The sequence below is a fragment of the Onychomys torridus genome, chromosome 18, assembly GCF_903995425.1.
Source record: "Onychomys torridus chromosome 18, mOncTor1.1, whole genome shotgun sequence".
Taxonomy (NCBI): domain Eukaryota; kingdom Metazoa; phylum Chordata; class Mammalia; order Rodentia; family Cricetidae; genus Onychomys; species Onychomys torridus.
The window spans coordinates 7,269,543-7,282,960 of NC_050460.1; the positions used below are offsets into that span (position 1 = coordinate 7,269,543).

Consider the following 13,418-nt stretch of genomic DNA (forward strand, 5'->3'; position numbering starts at 1 on the left):
GAATGGTTTATGTGCTAAGCCTTAGCTTTTCACATTTCAAAGTTTTCAGTGGAAAACTACTGGACCTGAAAGAATTCAATGCCTAATTCAAGAATGAGGGCGTTTGCCAAGTGTGCTGGTGCACGCCTTTAACCCCAGCACTCAGGAGGCAGAGGCAGGTCTCTGTGAGTGTAAGGCCAGCCTGGGCTACAGAGTGAGTTCTAGACTAGCCAGGGCTACATAGTGAGATCCTGTCTCAAAAATAAATGAATGAAAGAATATTTAAGAGAAAGAATGAGGAGTTTAGCTGAGGATTTGGCTTCAGGGTAAGATTGCTGCCAACCTAGTAGGTAAGTTTGCATGGAAGGGAAGCGGAAGTACTGTGAGGAAATGTTTATTTCCTTAGTGGAACTGATTTATTATGGACTCTTGTTTCCACAGTTGTCTGTGTTGCTGTGTTGTTTCATTTGTTGATGTGGGGTCTCCCTATGAAGTCCAGGCTGGCCTTGAACTTCAGACCCTCCTGCCTTGGCCTCCTAATGGTTGCAGTTGTACACCACCACACCAGTCCTACTCATAGATTTTTAAAGCAGAAGTATGAAGATGGTTGCACTCACCTGTAATCTCAGCACTTGGGAGGCTGAGGCTAAGGGCTTGCTGTAAAGTAAAGCCTTCACTGTCTAATGAGTTTAAGGCCAGCCAGGGGTCACATCCTGAGACCCTATCTCAGACAGTAAAGACAAGGCAATAGAGTGTGACTGCAGGTTATCAGAACCTGGGGTGTGGGTGTTGGGGGTTAATGGGGATAGCTTTCAGTTAGGACAGATGAGACGGATCTGGAGATGGGGAGTCACGATGCCTCCTCAACAGTCTGAATGTGCTTAATGCCGGGGAACTGTTAATAATGGCTAAAATGGTCACTTTAGCTGTGTTTCATCACATTTTTCAATGTCTGAAAAGCCAGGTATGATGCATATACCTGTAAGCACTCAGGAGGCCAAGGCAGGGGGATCTGAAGTTTGAGGCCAGCCTGGGCTTAATAGGGGGCCCCATATCAGCAAACAACACAACATAGCAGTCGGAGGCCAGCTAGGCTACATAGTGAGACCCTGTCTCATGAAAGTAATCTCCCTCCTCTGTTTGCCTTAAAGTTGGTGCCAGAACAGTGAAGTTAAAAGCTATCTGAACGGCGAACGAGGGGCAATAAGGTGAGTTGGAGCCTCTTGGGTATTTGGTGTGGGGTGGGTGGCAAGAAGCCACATGGGATGTGAGTGCCTGTTCCCTCAGTGGCATGGCCCTCGGTATCCAGGACTCCACAAGATAGAGCATCTTGTCTCAACACGTCAGTCTCCTGCTGGGAGTGGGACGAGAGCATAAATACACTGCATCCTTGGCAGGGAAGAGAAACAGAGGTAGCTGTGTTGGGGGAACTGCTTTTAGAAATGGAGCTCTTCATCCTGAGTTTTGTTAGCTGTTTTTCTTTTTCCAAATATCAGGAATGGCATGAGATTCCATGAGCTGAGTGTCTCTCTGAGACATCAACAGATCAAAGAAACAGTTCTAGCCAATAAGTTTAGGAATTACTTGTCACTTGTAAGAACGTGGGTAAGGAGTTAGTCACTGAAAGATCAGGGGTGATGCCCCACTCCTCCATAGGCGTCTGCTGACAACCCGGCCCCCAAGACCAAAGGCTGCTTAGAGCCAGGGAGTGGTGGCTGGGTCTCAGGTGGGGCCTCTGGTCATCTCCCCTCTCTTTCCTGAAGGAATGTTCACAGCCCCATCAATGTGCAGACCAGTTGGGTGTGTGCTTCTTACATTTGAGTGTGGGGCCACCTAGATCTCTCCTGCTGTATGTCAGCCGGGAAGAAGTCACCTCGCTCCCGTAGCTCCCTAGTGACTATCCAGTTGTGGCCAGTTCTTTTCCATTTCATCTGCCTCTGCACATTGAACTCTTATGTAAAACATCCATCTGAGCTGGGCGGTGGTGGCGCACGCCTGTAATCCCAGCACTCAGGAGGCAGAGGCATGATAATCAGAAGACTAGATGAGATTGCCTAGTTGCTCACACACCCAGAAATGAGAATACCTGGTCTGAAGAATCTGAACCTTGTTTGATTCCAGTCTTCACATTTGTAAGTGGTTGCCTGTCACCACCTCCACCTTAGCCTGCAGCATTCCTGTGGATGCTGCTGCTGCTGCTGCTCTTTTGTTTTGTTGAAACGGGGTTTCTCTGTGCAGCCCTGGCTGTCCTGGAACTCACTTTGTAGTCCAGGTTGGCCTCAAACTCACAGAGATCCACCTGCCTCTGCCTCCCAAATTCTGGGCTTAAAGGCGTGTGCCACCACCGCCCGGGCTGACACAGTGCTTCTTAACTTGAGGTACACATCAGAATAACTGGCAAACTTTCAAAATATAAAAGCCACTAGTGGCAGATGTGGTGCTCTGATATGGGAGTTCTGGCATGTGTGCTCCCCTTAAAATTGCAGTTGATGATGGTGTGACTATCAAGTGCCGTCCAAAGTACCCAATGGGGGAATCCACACTGTCTTTGCTGAGAGTAGACAACCATAAGGCTGAGCTGAGCTGCCACAGAGGCCAGGGTGCCTCACACTGAGGAAGAGGAAGTACTGACTGGTTTTGAATCTCAGCTTTTTCTGAGTTCCATTCAGTCATGGAACCAATGTAGCTGATAGAAAGAAAATGGATATTGTGGGAGTCCAGCTCCAACCTGCACCCACCTTTCGATGGGTTCTTAGGTGAAGGAGAGAGGAATAAGGAAATATTAGATAGGAGGAGACGATAAGAAAGACGGAGACACAGGATAGCTTCGGGAGGGCCCTGGGTCAATATCCAGCCACTGAAAGCTTTATTCAAAGGGGCTTTTTATAATGTGCCAAGAGGAGAGGGCAGAAGACCTTCCCTTTGCAAGATCAAACACAAATGTACAAACTGTAGACCCTTCAAAACACCTGGTAACCATGCCCCTGGCCAAATCATCCTATTCAGCAGCTCTGCTGGGTAAAGCAAGCCCAGAGTCTCTGACTCTGAGAAGGTCTCACTAGGAAGCCTCTGTGGGCCCCCATAGGCAATATTCTTGTAGTGCCTTCAGATCACCCCTGGTCAGCACACCCCTTGGACATCAGTCCCACATTGTGGGGGTGGGCTCCCATCCTGTGTCACCCAGGTAAAAGCCAAGAGTGAGTGCCCTCACCTGCCCCCTTCTTGCAGCCACCAAACTTTTCCTGGAAAGGGGCAGATAACTGGAGGCGTCACTGTTGACCTCATCACTCGTGCTGAGCACATCAGGGGAGAGTGGGAACTCTAGGTTGCCTTCACTGGCTCACTCCGCCAGCCCCAGTCCTGGGGGCTGCGTTGAAAGACACATAGAGCATAGTGTAGAAGACAGAAGTGGTTCGTTTTGTTTGGGTTGTTTTTTTTTTTTTAACTTTACATTTTTATTTGTGTGTGTGTGTGTGTGTGTGTGTGTGTGTGTGTGTAAGTCAGAGGAAAGCTTGCAGGCACTGATACTCTCCTTTCACCGTGTGGGTTTCAGGGATTCAAATGTGATCCACAGGCTTGGCACCAAGCACCTCTACCCACTGAGCCATCCCACCAGTGTTGGGTAGAGGGAACCCTCACATCTCTACTGCAGACAGCTTCCCCTGGACGGGCCTTTCCTGCCTAGAGGTTTGATAGACCATTTGGATTACCTTTAAGAGGAGGCACTGGTCTGTCCTAGGAAGCTTCCAGCTGGAGCAGAATCTTAGGTGGTTTAGCTGGTTCTCTGTTAATGGCCTTTCAGGTTCAGAATGTCCTGTCTCCACCACAGCCAGAAATTCACTCAGATCTCCTTTTGTGGGAGTGAGAGTCCTGCAGTTTGTAGGGAGCTTACAAGGGAGGGATTCGTGCCCTGACCTCCAGGCTTGTGGGTGGCGAATGGCTTCCTAGAGTCTGGATAGCGAGCGGGAGCATCTCTAGTTGCCTTCTCTGGCCTACACTGTGGAACGCCATCAGTTGCTCAGTTCAGCCTCTCTTGATTTACTTTGACTTAGCCAAGAATTAACCTCACATCAGTATAACATGACCGTGAATTTACTGAGGTTTTCACATTTCTAATTTCTTAGCTACCCAAGAGGATCTAACAAGCTGATCGACCTTCCAGAGGATTACAGCAGCCTCATTAACCAGGCGTCCAGCTTCTCGTAAGTTCTTGGTGCTGGCTCTTGGTTTTGTTTGGGGACAAGGAGTCAGCGGGCCTTTCCATAACATGATTAGTAAGTGTCACTTGCCGCCACATTTCAGAGTAGGGCATGGAATGAGAGTCGGCGGCAGCAAGAACCAAGGGTTTCTGGGTAATGATTGCACTTTAATAAGAACCTTTTGTGATTCTTGATCAATTTTTAAAAACTTGGTGCACAAGCAGCATAAAGAGTACGCTTAGAGAGACGGCTCAGCAGTTAAGAACACTGGCTGCACTTCCAGAGGTCCTGAGTTCAATTCCCATCAACCACATGGTGGCTCACAACTATCTCTAGTGGGATTTGATACTTTCTTCTGGCATAAAGGCATAGATGCAGAAAGAGCACTCATGCATAAATTAAATAGATAAATCTTTAAAAAAGAAGGAATATGCTTTCATAAGAAATAGAGCATTGTGCCAGGCGGTGGTGCACACCTTTAATCCCAGCAGAGCCAGGCGGATCTCTGTGAGTTCGAGGCCAGCCTGGATTACAGAGTGTGTTCCAGGAAAGGTGCAAAGCTAAACAGAGAAACCCTGTCTCAAAAAACCAAAACAAAAAAGACAAAGAAAGAAAGAGAGCACTGCCATGACAGGTGAAGCCCTGGGTCTCTCCTCTCTGTGCCTCTCCTTGCTCTGTAGACCTTCTTGTTCAGAGTGCCATGCCGAGCCTCTGCCTAGTTCACTCTGTGGATAAAATACTGACCAAAGTGGAGAGGAGACAGGTTTATCTGGCTCCCAGGTTACACTCCATCATTGAAGGAAGTCAGAGCAGGAGCTGCATCAGAGACCACGAAAGAAGGCTGCTTACTGGCGTGCTCAGCCTGCTGCTTATACAACTCAGGCCCACCTCCCCGGAGATGGCAGTGCCCACGGAGCTGTGTGCCCTCCCTCATCAATTACAGTCAAGAAAACACCCCCCCAGACTAACTGCCAGGCCACTGTGATGGAGGCAGTCTCTCGGTTGAGGGTTCTTCTCTCCCCTTCCCCGTGTGTCTAAGATGCTAACTGCGTGGGTTGCTGTGGCTGCCGCTACTTCACACATGGTCTCCTAAGCAGCTGGGTGTCTGCAGTGACTGGACGCGGTAGCTGGTCTCACTTGTCACATGGTGCTCTCTCACTTTCTCAGCTGTTGCTCCCCTGGGTGTCTCTGGTACGCGGTTTGTGCGTGTTCCAGCATCCTAACACGGGAGCACTAACTTGAAAAGTTCTCTTCCGGGCTGCCGTAGCCACACTCCTCCACAGCAGTGATGTGTTGTTGTGTCTTTGTCTCGAGGTGCCCCAAGTCGGGCGGCGACAAAAGCAGAGCCCCAACTCTGTGCCTCGTGTGTGGGAGTCTCCTCTGCTCTCAGAGCTACTGCTGCCAGGCCGAGCTGGAGGGGGAGGATGTCGGGGCTTGCACAGCACACACCTACTCCTGCGGCTCCGGGGCTGGCGTCTTCCTGAGGTAAGGCCCTGAGAGGACTTCTTGTTCCCTGAGTACTGCTACTCCCGGGACAGGCACAGGAAAACAGCACTGTATGAGGACTGTAAAGGTCCAGGGCTCTCACATTTCCTGCATGGCACCTACCAACTGGTTCTTCCACAAGTGCCCGCTCCCAGATGCCAGCCCAGCTCCCAGCTGACGGCTCTGCTCTGCTTTGGCCTCCATACGTGTGAGGCTGCCCTGTCCCGGGTGTCCTCCCCAAACCCACGTAAGAATACCCCTCCAGGGGCTGAGGAGACAGGGTGCTAGAGCACTGGCTGTCCCTGCAGGAGACCTGGCTTTGGTTCTAGCCAAAGCCACCCACAGCTGCCTGTAGCTCCAGTGCCAGGGGATCTGATGCCCTCTTCTGGCCTCTGTGGGCTCACACACTTAGACTAAAGCACAGCTTAGTAAATCTTTAAGAAGCAATGTCGACTCTTCTTCCATCGCACTAGGTTCTGTTGGATTTCCCTGCAGTCACAGGCTGCTGTCCGGGCCGTACTCAACCAGAAAACACCAGTAACTGCTGTGTATAACTTTCCGAATGAGTAGTTTTCTCATAATTATGGAGAAATATGAGTAGTAGTTCATGTTTAGAGTTTAGCTTTCTCACACTTCAGTTTTAAGTTCTCCCTCTGAAGACACTGTGTGCATTTGCACGTCGTGTGACCAAGTGCACACAGCCATCTTAGTTCCACTGAAGACCTGGGCAGCGGCTTGTCCATGTCAGGTGTCTCTGCTCTAGCTGCTTCTCTCCTCCAGCCCTGGGCTTTCGTTGGTCTCTTTACTCTGACATGAACCCTTGAACCCACACCTCGCTTACTTACAGAAACACAATGATGAATGCTCTCTCCACAGAGTACGGGAATGTCAGGTGCTATTTTTAGCTGGTAAAACCAAAGGATGTTTTTATTCTCCTCCCTACCTGGATGACTACGGGGAGACAGACCAGGGACTCAGGTAAGGACCCAGCCTGGGAGTTAGGGAGGCTGACCTTGAGCCCCAAAGCCCTTCCCTTCATAGAGAGCATGGTGAGTCGGGAGGTCCTGAGTCAGCCATGCTGACACCAGGTACCAGTTCTGCTTTGTTACCTGTGGGCCGGTTTCCAGGCTGCCTGCGAGTGCTGTGAGTGGCTGGGGAGACAGCTCCATTGCTGAAGCGCTTGCCATGCATGCATGAGGACCCGGGTTTGATTCACAGAACCCATGTAAAAAGCTAAGCGTGTGCTGCACACTCATGATCCCAGTGCTGAGGAGATGGAGGCAGGAGGGTTCTAGGGCTTACTGGACAGCCAGCCTCACCTAGTTGGTGAGCACCAGAATTGAACTGGCGAGTAGCTGGGTGAGAAGACACTCCAGAAAAAGAAGACTTTTTTTGTTTTTCAAGACAGGGTTTCTCTGTGTAACCCTGGCTGTCCTGTAACTTGCTCTGTAGGCCAGGCTGGCCTCGAACTCAGATCCACCTGGCTCTGCCTCCTGAGAGCTGGGATTAAAGGTGTGCGCCACCACTGCCTGGCTAATTTTTTTCTTCATATTACCTACTTTTAAAAATTTATTATTGGGGATTTAACTCAGTGGTAGAGCACTTGCCTAACGAACGCAAGGCCCTGGGTTCGATCCTCAGCTCAAAAAAATAATTTATTATTGCCAGGCAACTGCAGGGTGAGTTCCACGACAGCCAGGGCTACTCAGAAAAACCCTGTTTTGAAAAAAACATAAAAGTAGATAATAAACAAAAACTTTAAAAGATTGCCATGAGGAACGTAGGATAAATATGAGAAAGGAAGAGCTTGCAGCCCCACTCCACTCATCACGTGTTGAGTTGCCACGTAGCATCTCCAACATCAGCACCACAGGCCTGTTTGACTGGGTGACTCTCAGGGGAGACTGCCTATATCCCAGTGCCGTAAGAACAGGCTTGACTGAAGTGGCCACAACTCCCTTGAGAGGCAGCTGCTTCTCCTGGGAGCCTCCCGCTCACAGAGCCCACTGCAGAGCTTGCAAGCCTTCTCTTTGCCCCAGAGAGCATGAAAGAGCTAAGGCAGATGTAACTCCTCAGGCTTGAATAACCAAGGCTAGATAACCATATGCCACCTGGTGACAGTTCATCCCATAGCCCTGAAGAGTGAGGGCCCTACAGGAAGGGCCCCAGTTCCACAGTAGAAAGGGCAGAATCTGAAACTAGCTCCATGCACCTTGCCTGGCGCAGGAGGGTTAGGATGTGAGGGATGGGTGAACAGTGCATGTCAGTGACATGTGTCTCTTTCTAGACGAGGAAACCCTTTACATTTATGCCAAGAGCGGTTTCGAAAGATCCAGAAGCTATGGCAGCAGCACAGTATCACAGAGGAAATTGGTCACGCACAGGAAGCCAACCAGACCCTGGTCGGCATCGACTGGCAGCATTTATAATCACTCCTCTACCAAAAACTTGAACTTGGAGTTTTGTAACCCAGCTGGCTTTTCCAGAAAGACGACAGAAAATAAGTTCGGCTGAATCTATTTTGAAATAAATTCTTTATTTAAGCTTTCTTCCCAGTTTTATTTTTCTAGTTTCTGGCTCCAGGGACTGATGAAAATCCTTTTCCGCCAGATTTTATTGCTGTGTCCCTCAGATGTTACCTGGGCTGAGATCCTTTTTAGCCTGGAGCCTAGCTCCTGCTTCAGTAGCCTGAGCCGCTCCTCATCACTGATTGTGTTGGACTTGGCCATTCAGCAGAGGCCAAAAGGAGCCCTGGGGCCCAGCAAGATGACTTTTCCAACCTTGGTGCCTCAGCGCTGAGGTGCGGTTCACCTCTGGGACTGGACCTCACCTCCGAGAGCAAAGCAGTTGAATTTGAAGCTGGGATTCCCTTCTCTGCATGGCTTAGAAGGCTGGAGATGCAGGAGAACTAGGGGAGAGCGGCTGGCTCTTCACCGCTCTGTATGGTTGGCTTCTCTATTTTTGTCAAGACTTTTGGCTTACTCAATTAAAGGGCTTTTGAAATGGAAAGGACCTCCTAGTTTTTCCGGCAGTTACTCCCTGCTCTGAGGTAAACGGAGAGTGTGCGCAGCCTCAGCCAGACAGCAGCAGACCTGTGCGAGCTCAGCTTAGTGAAAGGCTACATGCCTGTAATCCCAGCACCTGGGAGGCTGAGGCAGGAGACCAGGAGTTCAAGGCTAGCTTCAACCATGTTACAAGCGTGAGGCTAGCCTGGCTGACTTGAGACCTCGTCTCAGACCAACCAGAATCGAGGAGCCAGGGTTTGAGGTGTCTTGCCCCACCCCACATCTGGATTAGATGTGTTGTTGCGCATCTGCCTGCCAGCTGTTCAGCACATGCTCAGACAGTGCACACAGCTTCTGTTCTTTTTAGGTATTATTCTGAGTGGTGCCTTTCTAGAACCAACCCCTGGGTACTGCAGTTACAGCTCCTGCACAGCACACCTCCTTTCTCACTCGGCAGACATGCGCAGAGCTCACGTGCACGCCGTGACAGCAGATTGAACAAAGGGGTGAACTCCAGTCTCCATGTGGGCTGAGGCCACAGGAACAGAAAGGCTGTCGGCTTTTCTAACCCAGCTAACAACCTTTTCGCTCAGCCTTTCAAATGCAGCCCCAGGTTCTGTTCCACTCAGCTGCACCCGTATCCCAGGAGGGTCAGAAATGCAGACCAGAGGCGAAGTGCAGCCAGCACAGGTCCAGGGTCATGTGAGGAGCTGCCCCCCTCAGGGATGGACTTCACTTAGCTCTTCTGCTCGGCTCAGGCTCAAGAGCTAAGAGATTTTGCAGCAGGAGGCCCAAGTTAAACTCTTGCGTGCCCCCCTTTCTCTGGCCTTTCCTTGACACAGTCTGAACGGGCTGTGAGGGATATACCTAATGTTTGACCTTTGACACGCGCACGCACAGTTCCTTCAGATTGAAGTTCGTTCGGCTCCTCTTGGCGTTTCGCCTTCCATTCACCATTTTTAAATTTAAAATTATGAGACCTCTCTGGGAATGAGCCTCGTGCTAGAGCACTTGCCTAGCATGAGTAAGGTCCTGGGTTCAATCCTGGTGCCAACCCAAAGGGGAAAAATCATGAGCACAAACTTGTTTCATCCAAGTGGGCTACAGACATCTTCAAGGTCATCCTGACACTTCCGGGTTCAAGCCTGACTCTCAGGAGTCTGGAATTACCCGAGGATAGCCCTGAATTTCACTCCTGAGAATGTCAGCATGGGGCAGTGGATTCCCACAGGCCTGCAGCCTGCACTCCCCGTGTGGCAATGTTAAGATGGTTTCTCGTCCCTGTCAACACAGCTGACTTTTGTTTCGCATGTTTTTGTTGTTGTTGTTGTTGTAGAAATGTTTATATAACATGCTTTCCATATCAGGGAAAATCATATGTTTAATAAATTGGCTATAATTTTAATATCTGTGGACAACTTGTAAAATTTGAAATGTATCATATGTAAAAAGTTTAAAGATATTAAATAAAGGCTTTAGGTGTTGACATTCCTTCATTACCTCCATCTTCTCTGCTTTCACACACACATCCCATGTCACCTTCTGCATAAGTGGGACATTGATATTAGCCTAAAATTTAAGAGGCTTAAACTATTAGTGTCAGTTCTGGCCACTAGCCAAGCCACACTGACCTTTCTGGGAAGCATGGGCATTAGCTCAGCCGATTAGGTTTCCTGCTCATTGTCTTTGAGCTAGAACTCTCCAGGGCCGTTTCAGACCTCAGCTCAGGAGGAAGCAGGTCTGTGTGGGACTTTTCCCGTGTGTAAGCTCTTGTTGCAGGTCCGCTTGCTTCTCTGCAGGTCCGAGTTCTTACACTCAGCAGACACTTGGTGCTTGGGATGTGTTCTCAGAGTCCTCTGACCAGGGCACTGTCCAACATCTGGCTCCCCACTGGAACACCGTCCAACATTTGGCTCTCTACCTTGGGCTTCCCACCTGGTCATTAATGCTGCCTCCAGTTGACCCTTGCCCCAGGCCAGGCTGCTTCTCACTGGCTGCTGGGTTTCTCTGTGTAGCCTGAGCTGTCCCTGGAACTGGTCTGCAGAGACCAGACTGTCCTCTAGTTCACACAGATTGACCTGCCTCTGGCCACCAAGTGCTGAGATTAAAGATATGGGTCACCACTGCCCAGCAACTCAATCCCCTATCTACAGGCATATACTCCTGTCTACTGACATACACTTTACAAACAGTAAAATTAACCCTTTCTAGAACACACGGTTGTTCTTCACATTTTGACAAATGCGCACAGTTGTTTTAACAACCACACAAATCAAGAATTAGAACAATCCTGTCTCAGAATATCCCTTCATGCCCCTCCTCTCTTGATGCCCTGAATGCTGGCTCACTCCCCTTCCTGCACCCCTTCCAGAACGTTAGGTGATTGGAACCACATCAGGTGCCTCCTCAACCTGCTGCTTTGCCTGCCAATACATTTTAAAGCTGGAGAACATAGCTTGGTTAGTCACCTAGCATGCATGAAGCTCTGGGTCCCATCCCAAATGCCACAAAAACTGCTGTGGTGTGTAACACCTACAACTCCAGCACCTGGGCAGGAAGACCAGGAGTTCACGGCCATCTCAGGTACACAGTGAGTTTGAGGCCTGGCATATATGAGCTGCGGTCTCTAAAATAGAAGGATTGAGAGGAAGAGTGTGTCCTGAGTCATGCACGCCTCTGGGTGCTAGCGGCATTCCATCCTGCAGATGTTAATGCACTCACCAACTGAACGACCTTGGGTGATGGTTGGTGACCCCCCTGTGCTTACAAACACTCCTGTGGACCCAGGTTTTTATTTCTTTGAATGGCTGTGAGTTGTTCATTCCATCATGCTGTCCCCTCTGCAGCCAATCCATGTCCACTGAGAAGTGGGAAGGCATCCATCCGACCCTCTTGAGGACCTCATACCTTCCACAGATAGAACTCTGCCGCTGACACACCCAGGACACCTCACACTATGGGTGAGAGGCCATAAGTGTTCCAGCTAAGCTGCAAACCTGCTGGCCTAGCATAACAGGTGCCCAGGTGATGAGGGCTGGGAGCTTGCCAAGCAGGAGCTAGCTAATCCTATTAGCCCATATTGAGGTTACTTGGGGTTTATTTGTTGATGGCTTAGTCTTGAGCTTAAAGCATGCCAGAGGGAGTTGTGGGTTCTTACTTGAGCTGACTACAAACGCCCAGAGTTCCTGCCTCTGGGTGTTCAGCACAAGAAGCTACCAACTATTATTTCACTTGAGAATGTTTTGAAAACAGAAGCCTGGATCAAGATAATAGTGATGCAGGCCTTCAATCTCAACACTCAGGAGGCAGAGGCTGGCAGATCTCTGTGAATTCAAGGCTAGTCTGGTCTATGTAGAAAGTTCTAAGCCAATCAGGATTACACAGGCTGAGTTTGAGGCTAGCCTGGTCTACATAGCAAGTCCCAGACCAACTTGGGCTACAGGGACCCAGTCTCAGAAGTCTGGGTTGGGATGTGACTCTTATTAAAAGCCCTCACCCAGAGCACACAAGGCTGGTGTCTAACTAACCCCATCACACCACTGAAGAAGAAAGTACTGGTTCTGTCTTCACCAGTGACCCTGCCTGGGTCTGGGCTAACACACCTGCTGTGAGTTCACACCAGCTTGAGGAGCCTGTACCAGATAGTACTGGGCACCAAAAGGAATGAGCTAGGTTTTCCTGACAACTATCAGGCCACCTCTGACTGTTTCCAGTTCAATTAATCCTATCTTCTCTAAACCATACCCACCCATAACCTGGCCCCAAGGAGGCTTATATTTACTTTTTTTTTTTTTTTTTTTTAGAAATCCAGCATGGAGGGGAAAAAAGGCTTTCTTTTTTGTGGGGACAGTTCTCTGTAAAGCCCTGGCTGTCCTGAAACTCACTTTGTAGACCAGGCTGGCTTCAAACTCAGAAATCCACCTGCCTCTGGCTTCTGAGTGCTGGGATTAAAGGCGTGTGTCACCACCGTCCAGCTAAGACTTGATTTTTTTTTGAAGTTATTACTTATGTATCTGTGGGAGGTGCCGTGTGTGGGTGTTTATGGAGGCCAGAAAAAGTCACCAGATCTGGAGCTGGAGTTTAAAGTAGTTGTGGTATGTACCTGTGGGTGAGAGGAACCGAACATGTGTCCTCTGGAAGAACAGCAGGCCCTTAATCACTGAGACAGTCCCTCTAGCCCCCATCCCCCCTCCGCTAGTTATCAGGCTAATGTAGCCCAGGCTAGCCTTGGAACTTACTTTGTAGTAGAAGATGAGGTTGAACTCCTGATCCTCTGGCCTCCACCTCCCAAATGCTAGGATCATAGGCATGCACTGCCAGGCCTGGATTCTGCCTGTGTGACCAGGTACTGGCCAGAACTGGACATCCTGTGATATGTGCTGTTGAACGGACTGAGACAGTCACTTCACAGAAGTGATTTCCATACAATATAGCTTTTAATATCTCAATACGACTGTCGACAGCATAGTTACACGTGGTCTAAAGTAGCTTTCACAATGGTTCTCAGCCCTCCTGAGGGATGGTGGGAAACTCAGGGTCCTCACCACAGGTGCCTGCCTCAGCCTCTGGGCCACCCTTTGCTCTGAGAGACTCAGAAGACAACACAGGGACCAAAATGTGTCGGGTGCACCAGCATCTCTGATTGGGTCTCCCCCTGAGAGGTTCGAGCCATGCAGTGCACTCCTGCAGCAGCAGGCCCCTGTGGCAATCTGGGCACCCCCAGCCTGGGTACCAGCAAAACTGTGCTTTG

At 49.7% G+C, this 13,418-nt stretch overlaps 1 protein-coding gene across 1 annotated transcript in view; it reads left to right on the forward strand.

The window, feature by feature from the left end:
- The window catches only part of Ubr2 (ubiquitin protein ligase E3 component n-recognin 2), a 73,023-nt gene extending 64,189 nt beyond the window's left edge, over positions 1–8,834 (forward strand). The window contains exons 35-39 of the mRNA XM_036168073.1: positions 1,131–1,187; positions 4,104–4,181; positions 5,493–5,663; positions 6,540–6,641; positions 7,951–8,834. Of these exons, the coding sequence (XP_036023966.1) occupies positions 1,131–1,187; positions 4,104–4,181; positions 5,493–5,663; positions 6,540–6,641; positions 7,951–8,092 (550 nt within the window). The 3' untranslated portion in view covers positions 8,093–8,834. The remainder of the gene's footprint in view (positions 1–1,130; positions 1,188–4,103; positions 4,182–5,492; positions 5,664–6,539; positions 6,642–7,950) is intronic.
- Positions 8,835–13,418: the final 4,584 nt, after the last annotated feature.